Source organism: Gekko japonicus, unplaced genomic scaffold, assembly GCF_001447785.1.
Source record: "Gekko japonicus isolate JY-2015 unplaced genomic scaffold, Gekko_japonicus_V1.1 scaffold428, whole genome shotgun sequence".
Lineage (NCBI taxonomy): Eukaryota > Metazoa > Chordata > Lepidosauria > Squamata > Gekkonidae > Gekko > Gekko japonicus.
The window spans coordinates 502,142-526,378 of record NW_015165842.1 but is presented as its reverse complement, the minus strand read 5'-3'; the positions used below and the strand labels follow the sequence as shown (position 1 = coordinate 526,378).

At 45.6% G+C, this 24,237-nt stretch overlaps 2 protein-coding genes across 2 annotated transcripts in view; one reads left to right on the top strand and one right to left on the bottom strand.

The window, feature by feature from the left end:
- LRRC63 (leucine rich repeat containing 63) overlaps positions 1-3,259 on the top strand; it is a 35,886-nt gene extending 32,627 nt beyond the window's left edge. Inside the window, exons 6-7 of the mRNA XM_015411004.1 lie at positions 566-805; positions 2,771-3,259. Coding sequence (XP_015266490.1) covers positions 566-805; positions 2,771-2,915 — 385 coding nt within the window. The 3' untranslated portion in view covers positions 2,916-3,259. The remainder of the gene's footprint in view (positions 1-565; positions 806-2,770) is intronic.
- A 4,196-nt stretch (positions 3,260-7,455) lies between these two features.
- Positions 7,456-24,178, bottom strand: ESD (esterase D). The gene is made up of 9 exons (XM_015411014.1): positions 24,079-24,178; positions 19,517-19,587; positions 18,469-18,557; positions 16,662-16,760; positions 14,023-14,147; positions 12,772-12,891; positions 11,745-11,843; positions 10,561-10,728; positions 7,456-7,642 (listed from the first exon to the last, which is right to left on the bottom strand). Exons 2-9 carry the CDS (start codon positions 19,582-19,584, stop codon positions 7,562-7,564), a joined length of 849 nt encoding a protein of 282 aa, XP_015266500.1. The 5' UTR covers positions 19,585-19,587; positions 24,079-24,178; the 3' UTR covers positions 7,456-7,561.
- Positions 24,179-24,237: the final 59 nt, after the last annotated feature.

Genomic DNA, 24,237 nt, shown 5'->3' with positions numbered 1-24,237 from the left:
CTGTGACTTCCAGGTGTGTACGCGCACACACACACACACATTTAAAAAAAATTGTAATAGCAGGAGATCTCCAGGTGCCATCTGGAGGTTGGCAACCCTGTGTGCATATGACTTGCAGGGGTCATTTTGTAGAAAAAGTGATGCAGGAGCTCATGAGCACAACTCATTAACATAACTTATTTGCATATGCCACACCCCCTGACATCACCGGAAGTGTGTCAGAAGGCAATACCCACTGCTCAGGCACCACTGGACTCTTTTGGATTGCTAGCTATTGGGGGGGGGGGATGCACAGATCTGCCCTCACAGAGGAGGGAGAGCTTGTACTTGAATAAACCTTGGCCTTAAAGGTGCCACTGGACTGTTTTGGATTGCTAGCGGGGGGGGGTCTGCAACTTACTGGCTGCTTCTTGCTCCTTGTGGCCTGGGGCTGCTGGGAGCAGGGGGCGGGGCTTTTTGCATGTCCCCGCCCCCTTGGCTGTTTACTGCCGGAGCTCTGCTCTTGTGTGCTCCTGTAGGAAATGACCCCTAATAACTTGTGAAACGTGTGCCTGTACATTTTCAGGAGCCTCGGTTGCCTCATCATAGAAGGCAATCTGCTGTATGTTTTGCCTTGTGGGATTCTGAAACTTCCGCTGAAATGCCTGAGGGTAGAGAACAACTTCTTACATCCCTTTTTCTGGAGAGAATTCAAACAGCTTCAGCCACAACGACTCACTGATATGGCCTCCCTTTGTTTTGTTCGAAACAAGCTGCAGGAAAGATACCCTAAAATCCCAGAGGACATTCAAAAGCTATTGGGCAGGTAAGTAAGAGGGAGTTCTCTACCTCCACCCAAGCATCAGGGAAAATTCTGGGTGTAATACAACCTCCTCCAGTAGCGTGATCAAGAAAGGGCATTCCAGGCTATACCAGGATTGCAGGTATCTTTGCCACAATGATCAAGTATTCTAATAACCAACAATTTGGAATAAAGTACATCCACATCCAGCAGTTGCAATGTACATCTTACCTAAAGCATTGTGCCAGATATATGTGAATGAAACAAATCAATCAACAAATTAACTCATGTAGGACTGAGTTATTCTGGTTTATAATTGTGTGTCTTTTCCCCAACACAACTAAGTTATTTTGTCCTTTGGCCCTAAAGGAAACCTTTTCAAAAGACAGGCATGGAAAAGTCATTACCCTATTGACTATCAGAGACAATGAGTTGTTTGCTCTTGGACCACTCAAACCGCTTGTAAGCCCCTGTTGCCTATTCATGTCAGCACGTAGTATCATACATGCTAAATGTTTTGTGCGCTGTATGAGATGACTAAAAATATTCGTTTCTATTCTGCCTGGTGAAAAACAGCAATACGTGATTTGAAAGCTTTGCCGGCTGTTAACATAAGTTAGCCTAGTGAGTAGAAGACATTGTATTTACTTAGATATTTATACCCTGCTTTTCTCTATGCTGGCAACCAAAAGCAGCCTACAATATTGTTCTCCCTCTCCCCCTTTTTTTTTGTCACAACAACACTGTGAAGATAGGTTAGGCTGGGAGAGAGTGCTTTGCCCCAAAATCACCCTCCAAGCTTACATGGAAGAGAGACACGTTTCTCAGATTCTAGTCTAACACTTTAACACAGACATTGGCTGATTCTGCATTGGCTTTTCCCTCCGTTGTTTTACCAAACCTACACTGGAAAAGAAAAGGTGCCACTCAAAACCACATTCAGATACCTCGGGGCAATGCCATACTGACTGCAAAGTTATCCCTGAACGGCCATAAATCCATGCAGAAGGTACCATAAAATCTGATAATCAAAGAAAGTGAAAGCAGCATGCAGTGCAGAGGGGAATTTCTGTTCCAGCGTGTGTTTGGTATAACAACGGAGGGAAAAGCCAATGCCGAATCACCCATTGACAAATTTTCTTTGGCTCTAAGAGCCAGCCCTGAAAATTAGGCACCAGACTCATTTTTCAGAGGTTTGTATTTTAATGACCATATTTTTAAATTATTGCTACCATAAAACCTAATTCTAAACCTTTCTTAGCATCTTGTAATTTTATCTGCGCTATGATAAAGATGTTGCCATATATAAATAGGAGGGAACTCTGGTTTCCAATTCCAATGCAATTACCTTTACTGGCATATAAACTCTGGTTTCCACTGCAACAAAAACCTAACCTCTAACCCCATACTAACTTATTCCCATAAAATGCCATTTAATTGAATACTGGACCCAACATAAAATGTAACCGGATTAGAAATGAACTCATCTATCACCAGCGAATGCTCTAAAGTTAACATATAAACAAGCAATAATGAAAACTTCACGCAAGTGCATTCTTACTGCATACGGCAAAACATAGTCTGATGTGGAATGATAAGTAAGCTTTGCACTTCCACTAAGGATCGCCAAGAGATGGGACAATAAAAATCACTGCAGAAAATACTAGGTGCCACAATGGAATTTGTATGTGCCATGGTGACCTGGCGCCTGGGATGTGTCGAGCCTTGAGCTAGGTGAATCCTTAGGCAAACCATTAGCCCCGCTTCAGCTGCCTCATCAGCAGCACAGGGCTAATATTGATGGTTGTTAGGAGGTTTACTGAGGTAATTTATGTGGAGTCTCAAAGGCAAGAAAATTCCCTTCTATGAGCAGGTTGTTAGCTCCAGCTAACAGGCATAAGCTGCTCTTCCTTTTTAATGGGGCTCAGCAGTCATTTCAGGACTGGTGTAAGGAACAATGTCACATTTTGCTTTCTCCCCTCGTTTTAGCTGTGGTACTTGCGACTGCTGCTCAGGACCTTTGTATGGCCAAGGCCTCCGTTTCCTTCGTGCTTATAGGAACATCTACGGACTTCGGCTTCCTTATGTGTTTTCCGCCTGCTCCCCATTCTGCTACATGAATTTTGTCACTTGAACTGTCTCAAACACAGTCGCTGGCAGGACTTTCATGGATTTCCCCTTGCAGCAGCTGAGTTGATAATTTCTTGACTAAAGAGTCAGCCGTTGCTGTGCGTACACATCTGAACTCCCAGTCTGAGGATTCCAGGAGTACCACTTGGACCGCAAAATCATCTGGAATATCTGTATTGCATCTTGCTTCCCAGAAATCCTGCTAGGAAGAGGTGTCGGCTGGTTTTATATTTTAACTCACCAAACGTCTTTTTTTCATAAGCCTAAAATATGTTTGCTCTGAGATACCCCTTGCTTTGCTTCCAAAGGTCCCATTTCTTGCAGAGTCTCCTCTACGGCGTAAGAATCACCAACGTAACCAACAAATAAAAGTAACAAAAGCCGACAGCTTATCATTTAGCTGTGAAAAAGAATCCACTCCAGCAGTTAATTAGAATAACCAGTTGGTGGAGACAATTACAGTTGTACCAGCTTGGTTTTTGATGGGGTCGTTCAAGTATATTAGCAAGCCTACATTAAGTGCTCTTGTGCATGTGCCGAAATACGTAATATTGTTTGTCAATACTTCTTCTGCCTTCCTGCATACAATAAAATTGAGAGCTGTTAAGAAGTTGTTTGGTGACAATGTTCTGCGATTAATTATATAGCCTGAAAGCAGTTTACTCCCAGTCCACCCCAATTGTATTCTGACTATGCAAACCCAAGCCAGGTGTATGTATAATCCGAACACCCCATAATTACTCTACGTCTGTGTCCAATGTGGGTTTTTCCCCCAGCCAAAACTACATCAGATCATTATACAGTGTCAAGGAGGTGGAACATGGTTCTTAACTAAGTTAACATCACTTAGTGTGAAGAAAACAAAGGGAAAAAAGCACTTCAGAAGATGTATAGAGTGATAAGGCTGTTGGGTGTCTGCCTAGGCTAGATCATATTCCTGCACGCTGATTTTAAAGATCGTGGGGGAGAGCAGAACAGAAACCAAAAGAATAAATAAACATTCTTTTTAAGCAGGATGTACAATTTCTCAAGGGAGTAGGGGTGGCTCAGGGGTTAAGATGCTGAGTTGCAGACCGTAAGATGCTGAGTTGCAGAGATAAGCACCACACCCTAGAGTCGGATTCGATTGGCTTTCGAGCAAGGGAAACCTTTACCTTTACCTTTTACAATTCCTCAGTGAGAGTCGAACCTAGTAGGCCTTAGCATGTGGCACTGGAAAAGTGTCTTTCTCCTTCAAATATGTAATCCAGCTTGTTGAAGATGACTGAAGCAAACTTGTTATCTGGCTTGTTGACTACATCAGAATTGTTCCTAAGATTGTGGGTGATATTACTCTGACCTGCCCACTACTATATCTTGCAACATAAGAACATAAGAGATGCCAATGTTGGCTCAGGCCAAAGGCCCATCCAGTCCAACACTCTGTGTCACACAGTGGCCAGAAATACCAGGTGCCATCAGAAGGTCCAGCAGGGGGGCCAGGACAATAGAAGCCCTCCCACTGTTGACCCCCCCCCCAAGCACCATGAAGACAGAGCATCACTTGCCCCAGAGCCCCTATCTATACCTTGTGGCTAATAGCCACTGATGGACCTCTGCTCCATATGCTTATCTAATTCCCTTTTGAAGCCGTCCATGCTTGTAGCCGCCACCACTTTCTGTGGCAGTGAATTCCAAGTGTTAATCACTCTTTGGGTGAAGAAGTACTTCCTTTCATCCGTTCTAACCCGACCGCTCAGCAATTTCATGGAGTGCCCACGAGTTCTTGTATTGTGAGAAAGGGAGAAAAGTACCTCTTTCTCTACCTGCTCTATCCCATGCATAATCTTATAAACTTCGATCATGTCACCCCTCAGTCATCGTTTCTCCAAGCTAAAGAGCCCTAAGCACTTTAACCTTTCCTCATAGGGAGAGTGTTCCACCCCTTTTATCATTCGAGTTGCCCATTTCTGCACTTTTCCCAACATTAGATCCTTTTGCTTCATTTTATGAAAATATTTTTTTTACGTCCTCTGGACACAGGGCGTATACATATCCCACTTTGATGGCTACTTCATGCATTGCTTGGATCTAGCACACTATTTCCACAGATGCAAGGACTCCCACCTGTGGATTGCGTGGGGTATGTGGCTAAGTGGTAGAGCACCGATTTTGTGTGCAGACCCCAGGCATCTCCAGTTAGAAGGATTAGGTAGTAGGTGAGGTGAAAGCCCTCTGATGGGGGCCCTGGAAAGCCACTGCCAGTATGAATGGACAATACTGACCTTGGTAGACAAATGGACTGAGTCAGTGTAAGGCAGCTTCATGTGGAACTTCCGTAGGCTCCCCCCACCCCACCCCCAGCAGCCCAAAATGCCTTCCTGCAATCTTGCTACTGGGAAGAAGGGATCCTCAAGAAAGTGTTTTCGGGGCACTTGGGGCCACTACAGGACAAGGGAGCCATGAAGACGGTGCATCATGGACGGAAGTCCTTGCACCCACGGAAATACTGCCCCAGATCCAATCCCATGTCTTAAAGAGGCTTTGTTGGTTTTGCTGCAAGAAATGGATGGGTTGCCCCTCTGGCCTTTGCAAGCTTGTATAGAATGACTTCAATGCTGTTATGAGGTTGCCTGCCTGATTTCCACTCCATTAATACTTGTAATGAGATGTATGCATGAGGATGTCTGTAATTACTGGTGTCATGTGAATATGAGATGTAAATGTAACTAGCCATATGAATGTACAGCATTTTGGGAGCCGGGTGAAGTTAAACTTGGAATCCACCAAATTAAAAAACAAACAAGCCTCCATCTGCCCCATATATAGCTATCACTTTTCTATCCAGTCCTTAAAGGAATTCAGGGCAGCAAACACAATTATTATTTCTGTGTCCTTAAACTTTTTTGTGTGTGTTTTTCATATGTGCCTGTGTGTGTGCACGCGCACAACTGGAAGTCACGGTGACCTGTGATGACTATGTGTGCAGCTGGAAGTCATGGCGACCGGCCCCTACTGGGGGCCTGGAGGATATTCAGAGAAGTGGCTGAATAAAGCCTGCCCCTGTCCTCCCGACTGCTGGTATTCCTTGGGAGGTCTCCCATCCAAGTACTTGCCAGAGTTGACCCTGCTTAGCTTCTGAGTCCTTGTAACACCGCTATGAGATGGGTTAGGTGGATAGAGAACAATGTCTCTAGGCTTAGTGAGCTTTATCACTCAGCTGAGATACTGCATGTATATCTTATTAGGGTGTGGTTGTTTCTGGTGAAGATGCGTTGCTGAGAAGCTGGGTGTTTGTGTATATCATAGTTGGAAGACAAAGTCAAACCTGTGGTGGAAAGTGCCATCAAGTTGCAGCTGACTGATGGCAAATCTGTAAGGTTTTCAAGGCAAGAAAAATTCAGAGGTGATTTGCCATTGCTTGCCTCTGCATAGCAACCATGGACTTCCTCCATGACCATGGAGCCAGTTTGGTGTAGTGGTTAAGTGCGCGGACTCTAATCTGGGAGAACCAGGTTTGATTCCCCACTTCTCCACTTGCAGCTGCTGGATGACCTTGGGCAAGCCATAGTTCTGGCACAGCTGTTCTTTAAAAAGAGCAATTTCTGTCAGAGCTCTCTCAGCCCCACCTACCTCACAGGGTGTCTGTTGAGGGGAGGGGAAGGGAAAAGTTTGTAAGCCGCTCTGAAACTCCTCTGGGTAGTGAAGGGCTCTTTTTGTAGCAGGAACTCCTTTGCATATTAGGCCACACACCCCTAATGTAGCCAATCCTCCAAGAGCTTACAGAGCTCTTCTTACAGGAGCTACTGTAAACTCTTGGAGGATTGGCTACATTAGGGGTGTGTCGCTTAATATGCAAATAAGTACCTGCTACAAAAAGAGGCCCAATCTCTTCTTCTCTTCATCTTCCTTGGTGGTCTCCCATCCAAAGACTAATCAGAGCTGACCCTGCTTAGCTTCTGAGATTGGGCTAGCTAGCCTGTGGGAGCATGGAATTTGAAACAGGGAAAACAGCTGGTGGAAAAAGAAACCACTAATAAACCTGTTGTACGTAAGATGTTTTGCTGCTATGTGGGAGACCCGCATCTGCCACATTATTTCTTGGCAGAAGCCAGAGGAACTGTACCAGGATAGCTAAAACTGCCTGCCCTGCTGTTGGCTACAGTACTGTTAGGCATATTGTTAGGCATATTCCCTGGAAGGCCAGATAATGAAAACGAAGCTCAAATACTTTGGCCACCAAATGAGAAGGGAGCACTCACTGGAGAAGACCCTGATGCTGGGAAAGATTGAAGGTCAAAGAAGACGGGGACGGCAAAGGATGAGATGGTTGGACAGTGTCATCGAGGCAACGAACATGAAACTAAGCAAACTTCAGAGGACAGCGGAAGACAGGAGGGCCTGGCGGGATCTAGTCCATGGGGTCGCGAAGAGTCGGACTCGACTGTGCGACTGAACAACAACAAAAAAAACTTCATAATGGTATTCCCTACAGCATCTAAAATAATTCAAAATTCAGCAAACTTTTCCAAAATATTTATTCAGAGACCAAAAAAAAATCAGGATCACATTTTAATGGGCGTGAATTATGCAAATCATTCTGGCTGAATATTCCCACTGATAGTTTCAATTATCTTGTGTCATCGAAGGCTGCTCGCTGCAGGGATTCAGTCAAGCGTTGAGGTATTTCGCATGGTGTCTGATATGGTCGTTAATGAAGGTTGTTATGAAGTAGTAGCTGTGATCGTAGCCCTAGGGAGAAGAAAAGATCGTTCAGGCAAGTTAGTCTAATCTGAATCCTTGGACAAGAAGACACGTACTGGACATTCTCCCATAAGTATTTGGTGTTTTAGACAGAAGGAAAATAAGACTAGTTACTGGGGCTTGAAAAGAGGGACCTGAGTGAAAAATCACTTTAGTCTCTGTACAAATTCACAGGCCTTTCGCTATAGGCTCTGCCCCCAGCTTTGCAATCCATTTTCATGTTACGAATTGGGGCATAAGGAAGCACATTGGGTTTCGTTCTTGTTACTTATTCTCAGGGCTTTTTTGTAGGAAAAGGCCAGCAGGAACTCATTAGCATAATAGGCCACACCCAACAACAGAAACTCATTAGCATATTAGGCCACACCCCTGACATCACAGCTCATTAGCATATTAGGCAACACGCCCCATGCCTTCCATTGGCTTGCCCGGGCGTCCCGCTGCTGCTGCGGGGAGCCTGGGCAAGCTGGCCCTTGGAGGGGAGTCACTGGGGGGGGGTCCGCTCTCCAGGCCTTCCCTCTGTAGCCACGCATGCACAGAGGTTTTGGCTGTAGGCGTGGGCATGGGCGTGGCCAACTCAGAAGCCAGCCGGAACTCTGTTCCTGTGCGTTCCTGCCCAAAAATACCCCTGCCTTTTCTATCAAGGAAGTCTATAGGGCAATTTTGGCATTCCCCCTGCAAAATGGGGAGAAGTACAAGTTCCCACTGCAGGGACAGGAGTCCATCTCCCTACAGAGAGAGATGTGAACATTCTCCTTTGACCATACAGGGAACAGGAAGTTTGTCAGGTCTCCCAGTTAAGACACTCTCCACAACACACTTAAGCAGTGGTAGTTTATCGAGATACGCTTACTTTTAGAAACATGCTCTGTGTCAGAACTGAGAAAGAGCACGGAAAATCCTCAGTTATAGGTAAAGGAATTAACACCCACATCTCATGCATACGTCATCATCCAGGCCCTAGGTCACTATGGCAACCCTGACAGATATACGGCACCTTATCTATTCTAGCATGGCAGAAGAGTCTCCAAGGTCAGCTCTCATGAGAACTGGCGCTGGGGCACAGCTTAAAGAAATGGTTATGGCTATTACAAGCATTCACTCTCAACACCCTCATACACTCCCCTCAGGAATTCCCTCCCCCCAGTAGTATGGCAAGTAGCAAAGTGAATTTTCAAGAAACGAAACTGAAGCTTGACTAAGTGTAGGTCCAATGCTCCTCCAAGACCAGTGAAGACCAGGAGAGCAGTTTTCCAATACTGGTCCTTTAGTGGGGAAACTTGGGGAACCCAAAGGATTCTAGAGGGCTGATTAAAAGCTGACAGGCAAATAGACAGTGGCCGGAGCTTCAGCCCAAAGGCTTTGCCCCTGAGGGACAGATTGCTTCCCAGACTGCTTTGCAGCGTCACAGAGGCAGCTCGTGGCTTCTCAACTGCAGCCTCTGTAAGGAGGATTCGGAGGTCTGGTGCACTCTGTCACTATCCTAACCATTCAGATAAAAGCCTGGAAAACAGTAAACCCAAGGAATGGAGAGACCGGGGGTGGGTCTCAAATATCAAAACTGACTCAACAAAAAAAAAAAGCGCCCATTATGAGTAGTTCTGCTTCCAAACAACAGTGGAGGATACTTATGTTCACAAGGACGTGGGGCGGGAGGGCAGCAGTAGTGCAAAAGGAACCAGCTTTGCCAACGTACACTGAGCAGGTCACACTACTTGGGCACACAACAGGTGGCACCTGCATTCCTCTTGTATTTTCTGAACACCAACAGGCTTCACTAGTCAAACCTTCAAAGTTGCTATATGGGTCTGTTTGCAGTCACCTGGAATTATTCAGGCCACTGCTGCAGCAGCACATAAACTGTACATAGTAAATTCATGGGCTGAAAAAGGAATGCTAGAGAATGCGCGTGGCTCCATGCCACAATGAAGTCCTACATGGCTTGGGACCGAGGTATCTGAAGGACCGTCTTCTCCCATCTGTTCCTGCCTGGGAATTAAGATCACCGGGACAGGCCCCCTCCGAACTGTCCTATCAAAGAAATGTGTTCGATCAGCACATGAGAGAGGGCCTTTTCAGTGGCAGCCCCACAATTATAGAAAAAACTTCTCAAGGAGGTGTGTGCCTGACTCCCTCTCTTTGGATCCTTAGGAGGCAGCTAAAGACTAGGACCAGATCCTTTTCAGTGGTGGCCCCTACCTGGAGGAACGAGCTCCCGGAGAAAATCAGGGCCTTGCGGGACCTTATGCAGTTCCGCAGGGCCTGTAAGACGGAGCTCTTCTGCCAGGCTTTCACATAGGGGCCACCACTACCACCACTACCACCGCCACCAATGAGGTGGATAACATCGGGGTTAAGGATGGCCCAGGAAGATCTGCCACAATTTCTGTGTGACCGATACCACTGGATTTACCTGGTTGAGCTATAGGATAACATCACCCTTGGAGAACTGTCTGTTTACCATCTGGCATGTATCCGGAGACCATCTTGTTAAATTGAGTACAATTTTTATTAATTGTTATTAATGTTTTATTGCTTTTATCCGTTTTATATGGGCTTTGCCCCTTGTAAGCCGCCCTGAGCCCGCTTTGCGGGGAGGGCGGGGTATAAATCTTAATAAATAAAAAAATAAATAAAATCAAAGCAGTCCTAAATTGTGATGTTCAAGTTCGGTTTTATGTCTTTATGTAATCTATTTTATGTAGTGTATTATATTGTAAGCAGCCTAGAGCTCTGTATGGAAGAAAGGCAAGCTCATAAATATTTTAGATAAATAAGTATCTATTCACAATGCAAGGAAAGGAGACTGTAGATGCCACCTTAACTCTTTCGGGCAGAGAAGGGAAGAGAGCCATGGGTCAGTTTTTGCCACCAAAATCTGAAATACAAAAGGACGCTGGCCTTACCTGCTGCATCCTGAAGACCACGGGGATCTTGCGCTCTGTGCAGGCAGCGATGAAGTTATCGGGCAGCAACTGCCCGGCCGAAAGGAACTGGTCATCTTTGCCTTGATCGATTAGTATATCCAGAGGGGAACCTTGGTATGACTTCGCAATGTGCGTGGCATCATACGCCTGCGAGGGGATAAAAGTACATTTACTGCTACGAACACTGACCAAGCAAGATCCCCAGAAAGGTGAAAATATTACCGTGGCTCTATATAAAGAGCCAAGTTTGAAAATCTGAGACTTAAACCCAATAGCCATTCAAGGGAACCATTCAATGTTGTCGTAAATCTGCCTTGAGAATCAACAAGGAAGGTGGAGTATAAATTAAGTAGAATAAATTCACATACGTACATATGGTCCTTATTTTATTTTATTTTATCTGACACTCCCTCAGTGATCCTGCCTTCCTGCCCTATGTTTGAATTACCGAATTAATATAATTTTATGATATAACCCAATATAGAAGAAGAAGAGAAGATATTGGATTTATACCCCGCCCTTCGCTTGGAGTCTCAGAGCAGCTTACAAACTCCTTTCCCTTCCCCTCCCCACAACAGACACCCTGTGAGGTGGGTGGGGCTGAGAGAACTCTGACAGAGACTGCTCTTTTTCAAGGACAGCTGTGCCAGAGCTTGTGACTGACCCAAGGTCACATCAGCAGGTGCAAGTGGAGGAGTGGGGAATCAAACCCGGTTCTCCCAGATTAGAGTCCGCACACTTAACCACTACACCAAACTGGCTTATATGATATAACCTAACATGACCTATAATTGTATGATATAACATAATCTAAAATATTTAGTTTTAATTGTTTTCGTAATGTCTTGTTTTAGCTGTTAACCACCTTGGTAGCACTGACTGGGCAGAAAGATGGCATACAAATGTTGTTAATATATAGTATTTTGAAGTGTACATAAATAAGATGCCAAGGAAGTCGTGTAGAGCTTGACACTGTTTGGTTGCTTGGCAACAATGACATCACCATAAGCACGAAAGTGGATTCTAAATGCAGTAGCAACAGGACAGGAACCTTGGTGAGTGCGAAAGTTCCAAGAGACAAGTTGGCCTTTTCCCATGAAAACATATTTCTGCCCCTCTGTGCCAGCCTGTGTAACATCGAACTGATGCTTACAATACCCTACCTCCCATGTGGTAACACTTGATCCTAGATATCCACCGAAAGCTTTCTTCCCCCATGGGCACTGAACAGGGTTGCAGATTGGAGCAAATGCTGAAACAGTCTGTTTGCAAACAGAAGATGAAAGCAAAATGAATGCAAAAATCTGGGTTCCCCCCCGTTACTCTCATTGCCAGGTATATGCAAAGTTGACATACAGACAAGGGGTGCAGTCAGACAGGCAGGCTGCCGCAGCAGTGTGTTAGCTCTAAATAAGCTGCTTGAGAGTTTGGGGTGCTTTGTGTCGATCACACAGCGGCCACTAAGCTGGCATCATAGTGCCGCAAGCCCATGGTCACTCGGAAACACACCGCAATCACAGACCATAATTAACACATGGAATTCACTGCCACAGGAGGTGGCGGTGGCTACAGGCATGGACAGCTTCAAGAGGGAATTAGATAAGCATATGGAGCAGAAATCCATCAGTGGCTATTAGCCACAAGGTATAGACAGGAACTCTCAGGCTGGGGGCAAGGGATGCACTGTATTCTTGGTGCTGGGGGTGGGGAGCAACAGTGGGAGGGCTTCTAGTGTCCTGGCCCCTGGTATTTTTGGCCACTGTGTGACAGAGTGTTGGACTAGATGGGCCATTGGCCTGATCCAACATTGGCTTCTCTTATGTTCTTATGACCTATGGCTGAATGGATTCCTGCCCCCCCAAGTCCTGCTGTGCATGCATGGGACAAGTGCAGACACACTCCCGTCAGGAAGTTCAGTTAGCCCCCGTATAGTTCCGGGAACTCCTTCGCCCTGACCAGTCTGCACAGCCCCCCTTGATATTGCCCCACTGTCTGGGGTGGCCAATTGCAGTCCCCTCCCCATTTAAGCCATCAAAAATATTACTCTTAGATCCACTGGGCACATACTGATAGAACACTGTGTGATAAAAAAAGATTCTCTCATCTTACTATGGACTGTTTCCCCCCTCCCCTGCATTGTCATTTAATTCCCCAATGTTATTTGACGTTGTTTAAGCTTCAGAATCTTACTTTATATTTCCCGGGGTTCTTCAAAGCAAGGATGAGAGCTCCATGGCCTCCCATTGAATGTCCTGAAATAGACATCCTCTCAGAGTCAACCAGGAAATTGGCATTTATCAGTTTAGGCAACTGGAAAACATTTGTAGGAAGAAAAAAAGGTGACTTGAGGATATTCACATTTCCACTCACACAGACTAGGGGGAAAAGAACACATTACTGGCTCTCTGAAAAGACAAATGATTCTCACTCTTTATGCAGGGCATTCTGCCTGTCAAATGATATTTGTCCTATCAGCTACCGCTGAAGAAGTCTCATAATTTCTTCCTGACTTGTGGAGGCTCACTGTAATTCCGTCAGGGCTCTTACTAATAGGTAAAATACTTGTGGACTTTGGGATGTCAGGACGTTTGCATATTTAGATTACAGGCAGTGTCCTTATCCATCTGCCTCTGGAAAAAGGGTCAAAACATTCAGCTAAAGGAGAAGAACTGCTAAGGAATCATGGGGTGCCATAACCCCCAGAACGTCACGTAAGCATAAGAAGTGGGTGAAGAACAGCAGACAGAGATAAACTTACAGGGAGAGAAGAGTAGGTTTTTAGATCCCACTTTTCTCTACCTTTAGGAGTATCAGAGCGGCTTACAATCAATGCTCCCTCTAAGCTGTGGAGTCTTGTGAGCAAGAATTCTACTTTGTGAGCTACTGGCATTAAAACTGTGAGCAGGTGATTTGGCTACTGCAGACATTAGTTTGCTCTGGAGCCATCTTTCCTGAACTAAGACAGAAATGTGTGAGCCGGAGGCTAAAAAATGGAGAGCCAGCTCACACTAACTCAGCTTAGAGGGAACACTGCTTACAACCACATTTCCTTCCTCCCCCCCAGAACAAGCACCTTGTGAGGTAGGTGGGGCTGAGAGAGTTCTGAGAGAGCTGTGACTGACCCAAGGTCACCCAGCAGGCTTCCTGTGGAGGAGCAGGGAATCAAACCCCGCTCCCCAGATTAGAGTCTACCGCTCTTAAACACTACTCCACACTGGCTCTCAGAGATATCAAAATAGATCCTGCCCTTGTCAGAATTTCTAAGCTCTGGGCAGAAAGGGAACCACAGCGAGCCCAATCATCAAAACTACTTTGAAAGAAGAAGAAGAAAGGAAAGCCCAGAAGTCCCCATCGGACATTGCATTATAGTTACAAAACCGAAGGCAATTCTACACTCCCACTAAACGTTGGGGCACTTTGCCCAGACTAAGGAGTAGTCACCTCATCCTTTATGTAAGAATACATCCGATAATTGGTTTTCCATGGGTCTTCAGTGGCATCCACATAAAAGCCAGCACCGGTGCCAAAATCCCAGCTCTCGTCTTCGCCTTTGATACTGCATCCACCTGCCACGGAAAGAGATCTTGCATTCAGAACCATCAGGGCCCAGAGTACATGAGAAAGGATCACCACTAAAGGTCCCCCACCCCATGTCTGTAAGGAGAGACAGGGGAGGAAGAAAATCGAGAATCTTTTTTTTTTTTTTAAGTCTTCCTCTGAAAAGTCCGCTTGGCAAAAAGTCTTATTAGGCTGCAGTCACACACACGAAATAATCCACTTCCAATCCACTGTGTGAACTGGCAAACTCCAGCTGGAAAGTGCACTGAAAGTGGATTGAAAGTGGATTATTTAGCGTGTGTGACCACAGCCTCAGTGAATGGGGAAGGTCTTTTAAAAGGCTGGCCAAGCAGAAAAATCTGCCAGGAGACATCTGGGCAGAAAAACCTTCCCGGCAATGGGAAAACCATACAAAACAAGGGTGGGGAACTCAAGGTGAGTGTTGCTACCAGGAGTCTTGCACTGCAAGAAAAGACAGACATTCCAGGCGTGATCCTCCCCTCTCCCAGCAGGGAAAGGCAGCAATTAGAAAACCTGCATCTACTCAGTCTCTGCCAGTGACGCAGGTGTTAGGGCCGTGCAAGAGAAAACACGGGGACAATCCCAACTAGGAATCCAGGGAATGCGAGCCAGTAAGATTTTTAGTGCGATCCTATGCAGGCTTGCTCCAGTCTAAGCCCATCATTCCAAGGGGTTTAGACTGGAAGAAATCTGTATAGGATCCCACTGTTAAGTCTAGTTGCATTCTGGAAGCAACCTTCCCCGTGGGTGCCCCGCATGGCCATGTACATTTCAATCGCTGCCTCAGTTTACCCATCCGTTTGCCAGGCGGAATAATACGCTGATCCCACCCAAACCCTGCTCTCCATGGAAGCTCTCTGGGTGACCTTGGGTCAGTCACAGGGTGGGGGCTGTGGTTCAGTGGCAGAGCATCTACTTGGCAGGCAGAAGGTCCCAGGTTCAATCCCTGGCATCTCCAGTTAAAAGGGTCAGATGTCAAAGACCTCCACTTGAAATGCTGGAGAGCTGCTTCTAGCCCGATTGAACAATAGTGACTTTGACGGGCCAAGCGTCTGATTCAGTATAAAGCAGTTTCACTCACTGCCGTCGCTTCTCTATCTCACAGGGCTGCTGTCAGGGTAAAATGGAGGGAGGGGAGATCCATTTATACAACTCTGAGCTGCTTGGAGAAAGGGCAGGAGGAAAAAACGAATACACACATTTTAAAAAGTGGGGATGGAGCCTGAGAACCTGGTCTGACCTTGAAAATCAAGGGAAACAGCACATCCAGCACTATCCATTCTGGTTCTGTCCCCAGGGAGAAGAGAAAGTAGGCGTCTGAACACAGTTTTAACAAAGTTCATAATCATTTCCCCCAGTTCCTCGAGTGTTACGTTGAGGTATTCGTCCAGAATAAAGTAGATTCAAATTGACAGGTGCAGAAACTGGGCTGTGGAGAGTTTTTGCAGAGAGAGACACAGGGGGCACAGTTGCCATCCCATAATATCCTGGTCAGCAACTGTTATTTATTTGCTCGTTTAAGATATTGTTTGTACACTCTTCCATTAAAGCACATACAAGGCAGCTTTCCGACAGGAAAAACAACGAAGACTTTACCATTAAGACCCATCCAAAACACCAGCAGTCGTTGTGCCGACTACTGCTCAACGAAAAGGGTCCTTCTCTCTCTCTCTCTCTCTCTCTCTCTCTCTCCCCCTCCTCAGAAACACCAGTCATTGATGATATCAGAGTGAGAAGGCAGATGAGGCTGGTCAGGCAGGCTGAAGGACTACGCCATGTCTCCCCTGGGGCTATTTTGCCAAGGGAGTGCAGGAAGGTGTGGAAGGATACCATGTGACCCACTAACACATCCCACTGCCAGAGAGGCGGCTTACCCATACTCAAGTAACACTTCTGGGGCGGAAATCAAGGAACCAGACCATGCCACTCAAGAGGGGACAAATTTAACCCCAAACTACCTTAACCAGTGGACTTTTAGAACTACCATAAAGAGATGTAGCTTTCTTTTCCAGTACAGCCCCTTCTATGCAGTATGCTTGCACACTGAATATGAACCACACAACAGGGGGGGGGGGACCCAATACCCTGACCTGGATAGCCCCGGCAAGCCCGATCTCATCAAATCTGGAAGTTTAGCAGGGCCGGCCCTGGCAAGTATTTGGATGGGAGACCTCCAAGGGATACCAGGGCTGGGAGACAGAGGCAGGTTAACAAGCCACTTCTCTGAACGTCCTCCATGCCCCAGTAGGAGTCGCCAAGGGTCGGCATGACTTCCAGGCACAGACATACACACACACACACAAAATGCAAGGAACACCCTCCCCCTTCTAGATTTATATACTAGCTTCGCAGTGCAATCCTAAACAGAGATATACCCTTCTAGGCCCACTTTAAAAGGCCTAACTCTGGATTAGGGTGGTACTATTGGTTTGCCGACAAAACAAATGGCTACATGCAATCAATGACAGAATCCCCATGATGCTCACTGGCCCATCACTTACGTGGGCTGGTATCCGGAGCAACGACAATGAGGCCGTGTTCAGCCGCAGCTTGGTGGAAGGCTGCTTTTGTGATGAAATTCTGTTCTGTGCATGTTAGGCCTGGAACAACAGGAGAATAAATGTAATGGTAAGAATGTTGTGATCCAGCTTTCCAACTTGGAACCTTTGCAGTGAGCATTAACAGAAGGACGCATCTGTCACATTATGACTTCCATCCTGCCGAAAAGTACCCTCTGCGGAAGCGCCTCCCTTCTGCTGCAGCCCCAAATGCCCCATCCCAAATAAGTTGCTCCTGGGGACCCCCAGCAACAGTTTGGGGGGGGGGGATTGGATGCCTGTCATGGGAGAAGGGAACTGGTGAAAATCCAGTGCCCCCTTAGCACAGGCAGAAATTTTAGGTGAGATACAAGGAATTCCCAGCTTGCGTCTGGTAAAACCCACAGGCCCAGTTGGGGAAAAAAATACTTTTATTTGAAAAAGTCTGCAGATTAAACTTCTGCTTAAGGTGAGAGCCGTATGAGCAGCACTAGATAAACAGACTGCAGATTAACATACCAAAAAATCCAGATGTTTCATTTCTTGAACACAAATACAAATCCAATAGGAAAGCTGTTTCACGCAATAAGACTCTACTTTCTAAACCTTTCAAAGTTAACCCTATCTTAGCTTGGAAACTGCAAAGCATTTAGAAGCTGCTCTTTTGTTATGCATGACCTCCAACAATGCGTGCAATTGGGGGGGTGGGGAATGTTGGGGGGGTTTCTCGGAGAGGCAGCGTGGTGTACTAGTTAGTGTCAGACAAGCATCTGGGAGACCCAGGTTTAAACCATCACTCTGCCATGGCAACTTGTTGAGCGATGTCAGGCCCATCACACACACTCAGCCGAACCTACCTAGCAGAGTTGTTGTGGCAATAAAATGGATAAGGGGAGAACACTGTACGCCACTTGGGGTTCCATTGGGGAGGAAAGTGGGATATAAATGAAGTAAAATGAAAACAAGTTTAAAAATATGTGAGGGCATTTAAGGGATAAGTATCAAAAGATTAAATCTTAACTCAGGACATGAACAGTTTCATACATTTGGCAGCTAGAAGTCAATTAACAGCAACCAGCGCATCAAAAGGATTAAATCTTAACTCAGGACATGAACGGTTTCATACATTTGGCAGCTAGAAGTCAAAATGACAATTGGAAGGGGCAGAAATGACCCCTTTGGCTAAAACATGTTTCAACAAGACCTTGAAAGTTTAAAAAACAGCACTGAAACTTACACTCTGATAGAGTTTAAGTCCTGTTTAAAGAACAGTGAGCTAAACCACATTTGTAAATCATAAACAAAAGTTTCCAGTAATGGGGGTGAGGAAGACACTGATCCACAATGCACTTTTAGTAAAAACTGTTCTGGATATGCAAAAAAATGACCTGTTACCACAAAACATTGCATTATATATCATGTTGGGGTCAATATGACCCCAAATGCCAAGATCTATGGTATTTTAATTTATGCATTCCTTTCAGGTGTGCGTGTGTTTCTGTCATACTTCTGTACTTAGTTTTCACCATTAAAAAAACCTGCACAGAAAATGAATTAACTGACACCTTTATCCTTGAGCAATACATGAGAAATGAAATGGGCCAGGCACATTTTAAAAATTCATGGGTTTAATTTTTTTCCCCATTTTTCTAGGCCACCATGCAGCCCTAGTGGCAGAACAGTGTTAACAGTCTATATAGATCCATGTTAAAAATAAAATGCCAGAATCAGTTTCAACAACCGTCGGTGAAATCTTTTTCAAAATACTTACCTGAGAGCCAATACAACACAGGGCATTTCTCAGTTTCTGCCTTTGGGGGCAGATAAATTCCAAACTTCATTTTGCATTTCAGTTCAGCACTGCAACAACAAAATGCAATAAGCATACAACGATCCAACAGACCAATCATAATAATATACCGATTTTAAATTGCCAGAAACAAATGCTTAAAGCAGAAACTTTGATTACAGAGGCTTTATTCCTCCACTGTCCTGCCCTGACCCATCCTGAAATATTGTGCCTGAGACCCCAGAAGCACTGGAGGTGGGAATTGTCAAAAATCACCACAACATTCCCATTTCCAGAACTTCTCTGCTGAATCTAAGCAATAATTCATCTAGCATCAAACTTTTGAACTACAGCCAACATGTTTTTTAAATTTATTTCTACTAAGATAAACATTATTCTTTAAGATAAGCACTACCCCATCTCTTAAGAGAAGTAAACTATAGATTGGAGCCAAACTAGCATTTCCATGAGTGCAAGGACATCCGTTTACGGAGTGTGATCTTCCCACCTTCCCCTTCCCATAGCAGGCTCAAATCCTGTCTCCGGGGAAGAAGAGACCTCCCTCAGTACCAGAATGTCAACGGGGGGTGTAATGTATTCAGTCCCGACCGCGTGGCACCCGGGGGCTCCACACGGTCCTGCTAAACCTTGGAGCTTCGTTCCAGCGAACAATGGACTAAGCAGATCCTAGCCCGCACCAATCCGAGGGCTAGGCTCCCGGCCGAGAGCCCATGGAACTCTCGGCCACTGTAAATAGCCTATTACGGTGTAGGGGTGTGTTTCGGGGTGTGGTTTTCACGGAATATAAGCCGGCCTGCGAACTGGCTAAAGTTGTCTTGTTCTTCACTAATAAAAGTATGAGAGCTGTAATCACTCGTCAGTCCCAGGGGGTATGTCAGTCCCAGGGGGTATACTTTTCAGGGGGTATGTCAGGCTGCCCAAGTGGGACAAGCCCGCTCCCTGTGCCTGTGGAAATGCTAGTCTAGATCCAAATTTCTACTATATTGAGATTACGTTCATAGTTATTTACCTGTCATGTTCAAACACCTTCTGAAAACCCCCAAAGCATTTATTGCTAGAAACTTCTTTCAAGGCCATGATCTGTGGTGAAAACAAAAAGAAAACAAGAAAACTAGATTTCACAAGTTAATTTTTTTCTTTCAATGGGTTTATTGTGCACACGTTACTACGCTTTCTTTTTCAAACACAATGGACCACAGACCCCTGTGATAGTGATGCCTCTGTTACAGGGTAGCAAAGTTTCAAATAATATAGTTGTTTTTGAAAACTGTGTATGAGCCACCACAGCTGGATTCCTGGCAAAACATGCACCCAGTTCAGTTCTCAGTGCTGATGAGCATTTCCCAAAATGTCTTTAGAATCTGATAGCTCTGAGGCTTGGATGTGTTATTCTAAATATTAAATAAAGTTGTCACAATGCAGACACTTTTTTCTGTCTACTTATCTGCTTGTTCTTATTCTCCTAGAAATTAAATGTCCACTGAAACACTAAAACATAACCTTAAGCCTGCCGTGTGTGATACTTATGTACTGGGTGTTGCATAGGCTCTTTCTCTGTAATGCTGGCACTAAGCCAATTGTGCAATTTTCCCACATAGAGTCATTATTTTAAAAATTACACCTGAATTTCTAATACATGGAGTTCTATGCCAGCCTGAGGAAAAAGTGGTTTCATTCCTTCCAGCCAACAGGTAGCCCCTGAATTATAGTCCTGTTCTATGGGAGTCCAAGATTCTAAAGCTGAAATTAACTGGACGCCTTCACCTAGCGAGATGACCTGTTTTCCTCAGAACAGGATTCTATAGGTAATACTTTTCTCAGACTAACAAACAGTAACGGATTTCTGCCATGTCAGATGGTTTAGAAGAAGAAGAGGAGATTGGATTTATACCCCGCCCTTCACTTGGAGTCTCAGAGCGGCTTACAAACTCCTTTCCCTTCCCCTCCCCACAACAGACACCCTGTGGGGTGGGTGGGGCTGAGAGAACTCTGACACAAACTGCTCTTTTTCAAGGACAGCTGTGCCACAGCTTGTGACTGACTCAAGGTCACATCAGCAGGTGCAAGTGGAAGAGTGGGGAATCACACCCGGTTCTCCCAGATTAGAGTCCACACACTCAGAGTTATTTTTGGGCAGGAACGCACAGGAACGGAGTTCCGGCTGGCTCCTGAGTTGGCCACGCACAGCAGGAACTCATTAGCATAATAGGCCACACCTAACAGCAGACACTCATTAGGATTGGCTAAATAAGGATGTGTGGCCTAACATGCAAAGAAGTTCCTGCTACAAAAAAAGCCCTGGGTTTTGACAGCAAACAAGATAAACAGAATAAGAAGCAAAAGGTGGGTGTGGTTGGATGACTACACTTCTGGTAACATGGGGGTGTGGCCTAATATGCTAATATGTTTCTGCCATTGGGTGTGGCCTATTATGCTAATGAGTTCCTGCTGGGCTTTTTCTACAAAAAAAGCCCTGCACACACTTAACCACTACACCAAACTAAAGGCCTTCTGTAGCTTAACAAATTTCTGCAGGACTCTTGGATTCTATTTCTGGTAATCTGAGGGAGAAGAATGAACCAGTAGATTAGTATAAAGAAGAGGAAGCCTGGAGTGAGCAAAAAGGAGCCTGTTCAGGCACCAGCAATTGGAAACCTACATCTTGAGGCTGAAAGTGACCCAGAAACATCACAACAGCTGCAACAAGAAGTGAATTAAAAGTTCCTTACTGCTCCGGGCCTGGCGTGATGTGGTCCACGGGGTCGCAAAGAGTCAGACTTGACTGTGGGACTGAACAACAACAAACTGCTCAAAGCTCCGGTTACTGACTGAGACGCTAGCAAAAATCTTCCCCATCCCTTCTTGACAGTCTCCAGCCGCATTCTCAGTTCTGAAAAGAAGTGGGCTAAGGTTGTCCTTCTCCTTCTACCATGGCCAAGGTGCAAGTGTTAGAGGCTAAAACTGTTAACGCTGATACAGGCTACAACCTGATCCTTTCAACGGGAGATGCCCGGGATTAAACCTGGGACCTTCCACCAGGGACTCAGTAATCAAATAGGAAACACAAAGAGGAGATTTTAGATTTATTTACTTGTTCTTCACTTTCAAGGAGCTGCGGTGGCTCAAGTGGTTAAGACGCTGAACTGCAGGCTGTGGAAGGTCAGTAGGTCAGCAGTTCAAGACCCAGGTGCCACATGATGGAGTGAGCTCCCATTTCTAGTTCCAGCTCCTGCCAACCTAGCAGTTCGAAAGCAAGAAATTGCAAGTAGATAAATAGGCACCACTTCAGTGGGAAGGTAACAGCGTTCCGTGCACCTTGGTGTTTAGTCATGCCGGCCACATGACCACGGAAACGTCTTCGGACAGCGCTGGCTCTTCGGCTTTGAAACGGAGATGAGCACCGCAACCCTAGAGTCGGACTCGACTGGCTTTCGAGCAAGGGAACCTTTACCTTTACTCTTCACTTTCAGATTTTTTTATTTTCTTTTTTCGGCAAGCCAATCTGAAAAGCTTGGTTAGACCAGAGGTGTCAAACTCATTTGTTACAAGGGCCAGATCGGACATAACTGTCTCTTTGTTGGGCCAGGCGATGTGTGCCATAAAACGTAATGCCAGGTACCAGAGATATAAACTGTATAAAGGACAGCAGCTGGTAAGCTCCGAGATGGCGTATCCTCACTGCAAGGCCCCCCTGGGGTGGGAGGAGGGTGCAGAGGGAAACCCAAACGGGTGGACTGGAGAGCCAGCGGTGCAGCACTGGGCAGACGCTCCCATGCTGTTTGACTGCTGCAGATGAGGTTGTTCCGCCATGCTGAAGCAACAACAGGAGTGGCTCCTCCCCCTCCCCCTCAGCAGTCTCCTGTTCCCTCCCTTGCAGTAGTTGCTTGCAAGCTGCATAAGAACCCTGGGCAGGCCGCTTCCAACCCCTGGGCCTCATGTTTGACACCCCTGGGTTAGACTAGGATCTGGGAGACCTGGGTTCAAATCTCTGCTCTCCCATGAAGCTCACTGGTGACCCGGGGCCAGTTGTGTGTGCTCTCTCTCTCTCTGCCTAACCTACCTCATAGGAGTGTTGTGAGCATAAAATGAGGACAAAGGAAACACGTATGCCTAGCCAGATGGGCAGATAGCAGTTGGAATTCATGGACAGGTACCCATTTGCCGAAGTGCTAGAAACAGGGAAACCAGAGGCAATGCAATGCAGGGCCCCCGTACCTTTAGTAGTTGGGCAGAAGAGGAAATTTTGGGAAGATACGCCTTTTCATGTAGTGATAAAGAAAAAGTGACACCCAAACCTCTTCTATTCCTTACATTCAGTTAATTTTAGGATCATAGCAGACAGTTGGGAAATCCCTTAATAGGTCACCTATTTAAGCCTGGCAGAGAATCCCTTTGTAAACAATACCGATCTCTAAATTTCTGGAGTAGCTTTGGCTGCTTTTGTGCCTGAAGAGTTCTTTGTTCTTGAAAATTATTTTCACCTCAGCAGTTCACTCCTGGTGGAAAAGGCCACTATGAAGACAGAGCTGTACCCAAAATCCCCAAAACACAGCAAGGATGGAAACTGTGCAGTACCAGCAGCAGTTGTGGTAACAGAACACTGAAGTAGAAAACACAATGCTAGGCATGGATGGATGAAAAAGACATGAAAGAGCACAGCTGGCTAAGGAGGCAATATCCCCAGTCTGTTAAGAGGGCCAGTCTCACTTCTAATGCTAGTACATGGCCGTACTAAAAAAATAAATAAATCAGAAGAAGAACCCCTGCCAACAGAAGAGGCACTATGTTCAAAAATGTCACAATACAAAAGAAGGGGGCAGGACCAAAATGCAAACAAAACAAGATATCAAATTGCATTTTGATTGCCCACCCCTAAAACACGTTCCATAGGTTATAAGGAATATTGTGGCTTGACGAGGCAGTTTGGACAGAAAGACAGAATGCAAGAGGATTGGGTTGACAGAACAGATTAGGTTTTAAACAAGCTGTAACGGGCAAGCAGTTTCTGTCATTCTTCAGCTGAAGGACCAAAGTAAAATGGTGAAAGAACAGACGGTAAAAGGGAAAAGTGACTGATTGAAACTGGGGAGAAGCAATCAATTAAAAACATTTAAAAAGAAATCAAAAGGCCTAGATGACCTGAGACACAGTTTCTGAACAGGGCACAGTGAATGCTGGGAGAACCAAAATGACAAATTTCTTATTGGACACAGTTGATAAGCAAGACACCCAGGCAGTTGTCAGAGCCTGGGATCTCTGGCCCAGAGCCAGAGGCAGAACTTTTACTTCTAGCAGTGATGTCGCTGGCGCTCGATTAGTCACAGCCTCAGGTAATTGAAACGCTGCACTTTCACTCTGGACTTAAAAGATTACCATTCAACGCCCGTTTCCTTTATTGCCATTGCTTTGTTCTGAAACCCGCGATGGCAGCAAAGTGTACATAGACTGTGCAAACCTGGAAAGAGATTACTGATAATCTACATTTCAGTGGCAGCGAGAGAAGCCCCAGCAGATTCCAGACTCCTTGAGAATACCTGAAAAATTAAAAACGAAATTTGTTTCCACACCTACCTCTTCAGCTAGTTTTTTAACCCTAATACGGCTCCGAGCACGTCAGTCCAGCAGGACAAAACAAGCCTTGGAGGGGGAGAGGTCCTGCTCACATGGCCTCCCTTGAAGTCTTCTTCGTGACTTCTGATAGGCTCCCCGACCTCACCCCTTTCAGTGAGT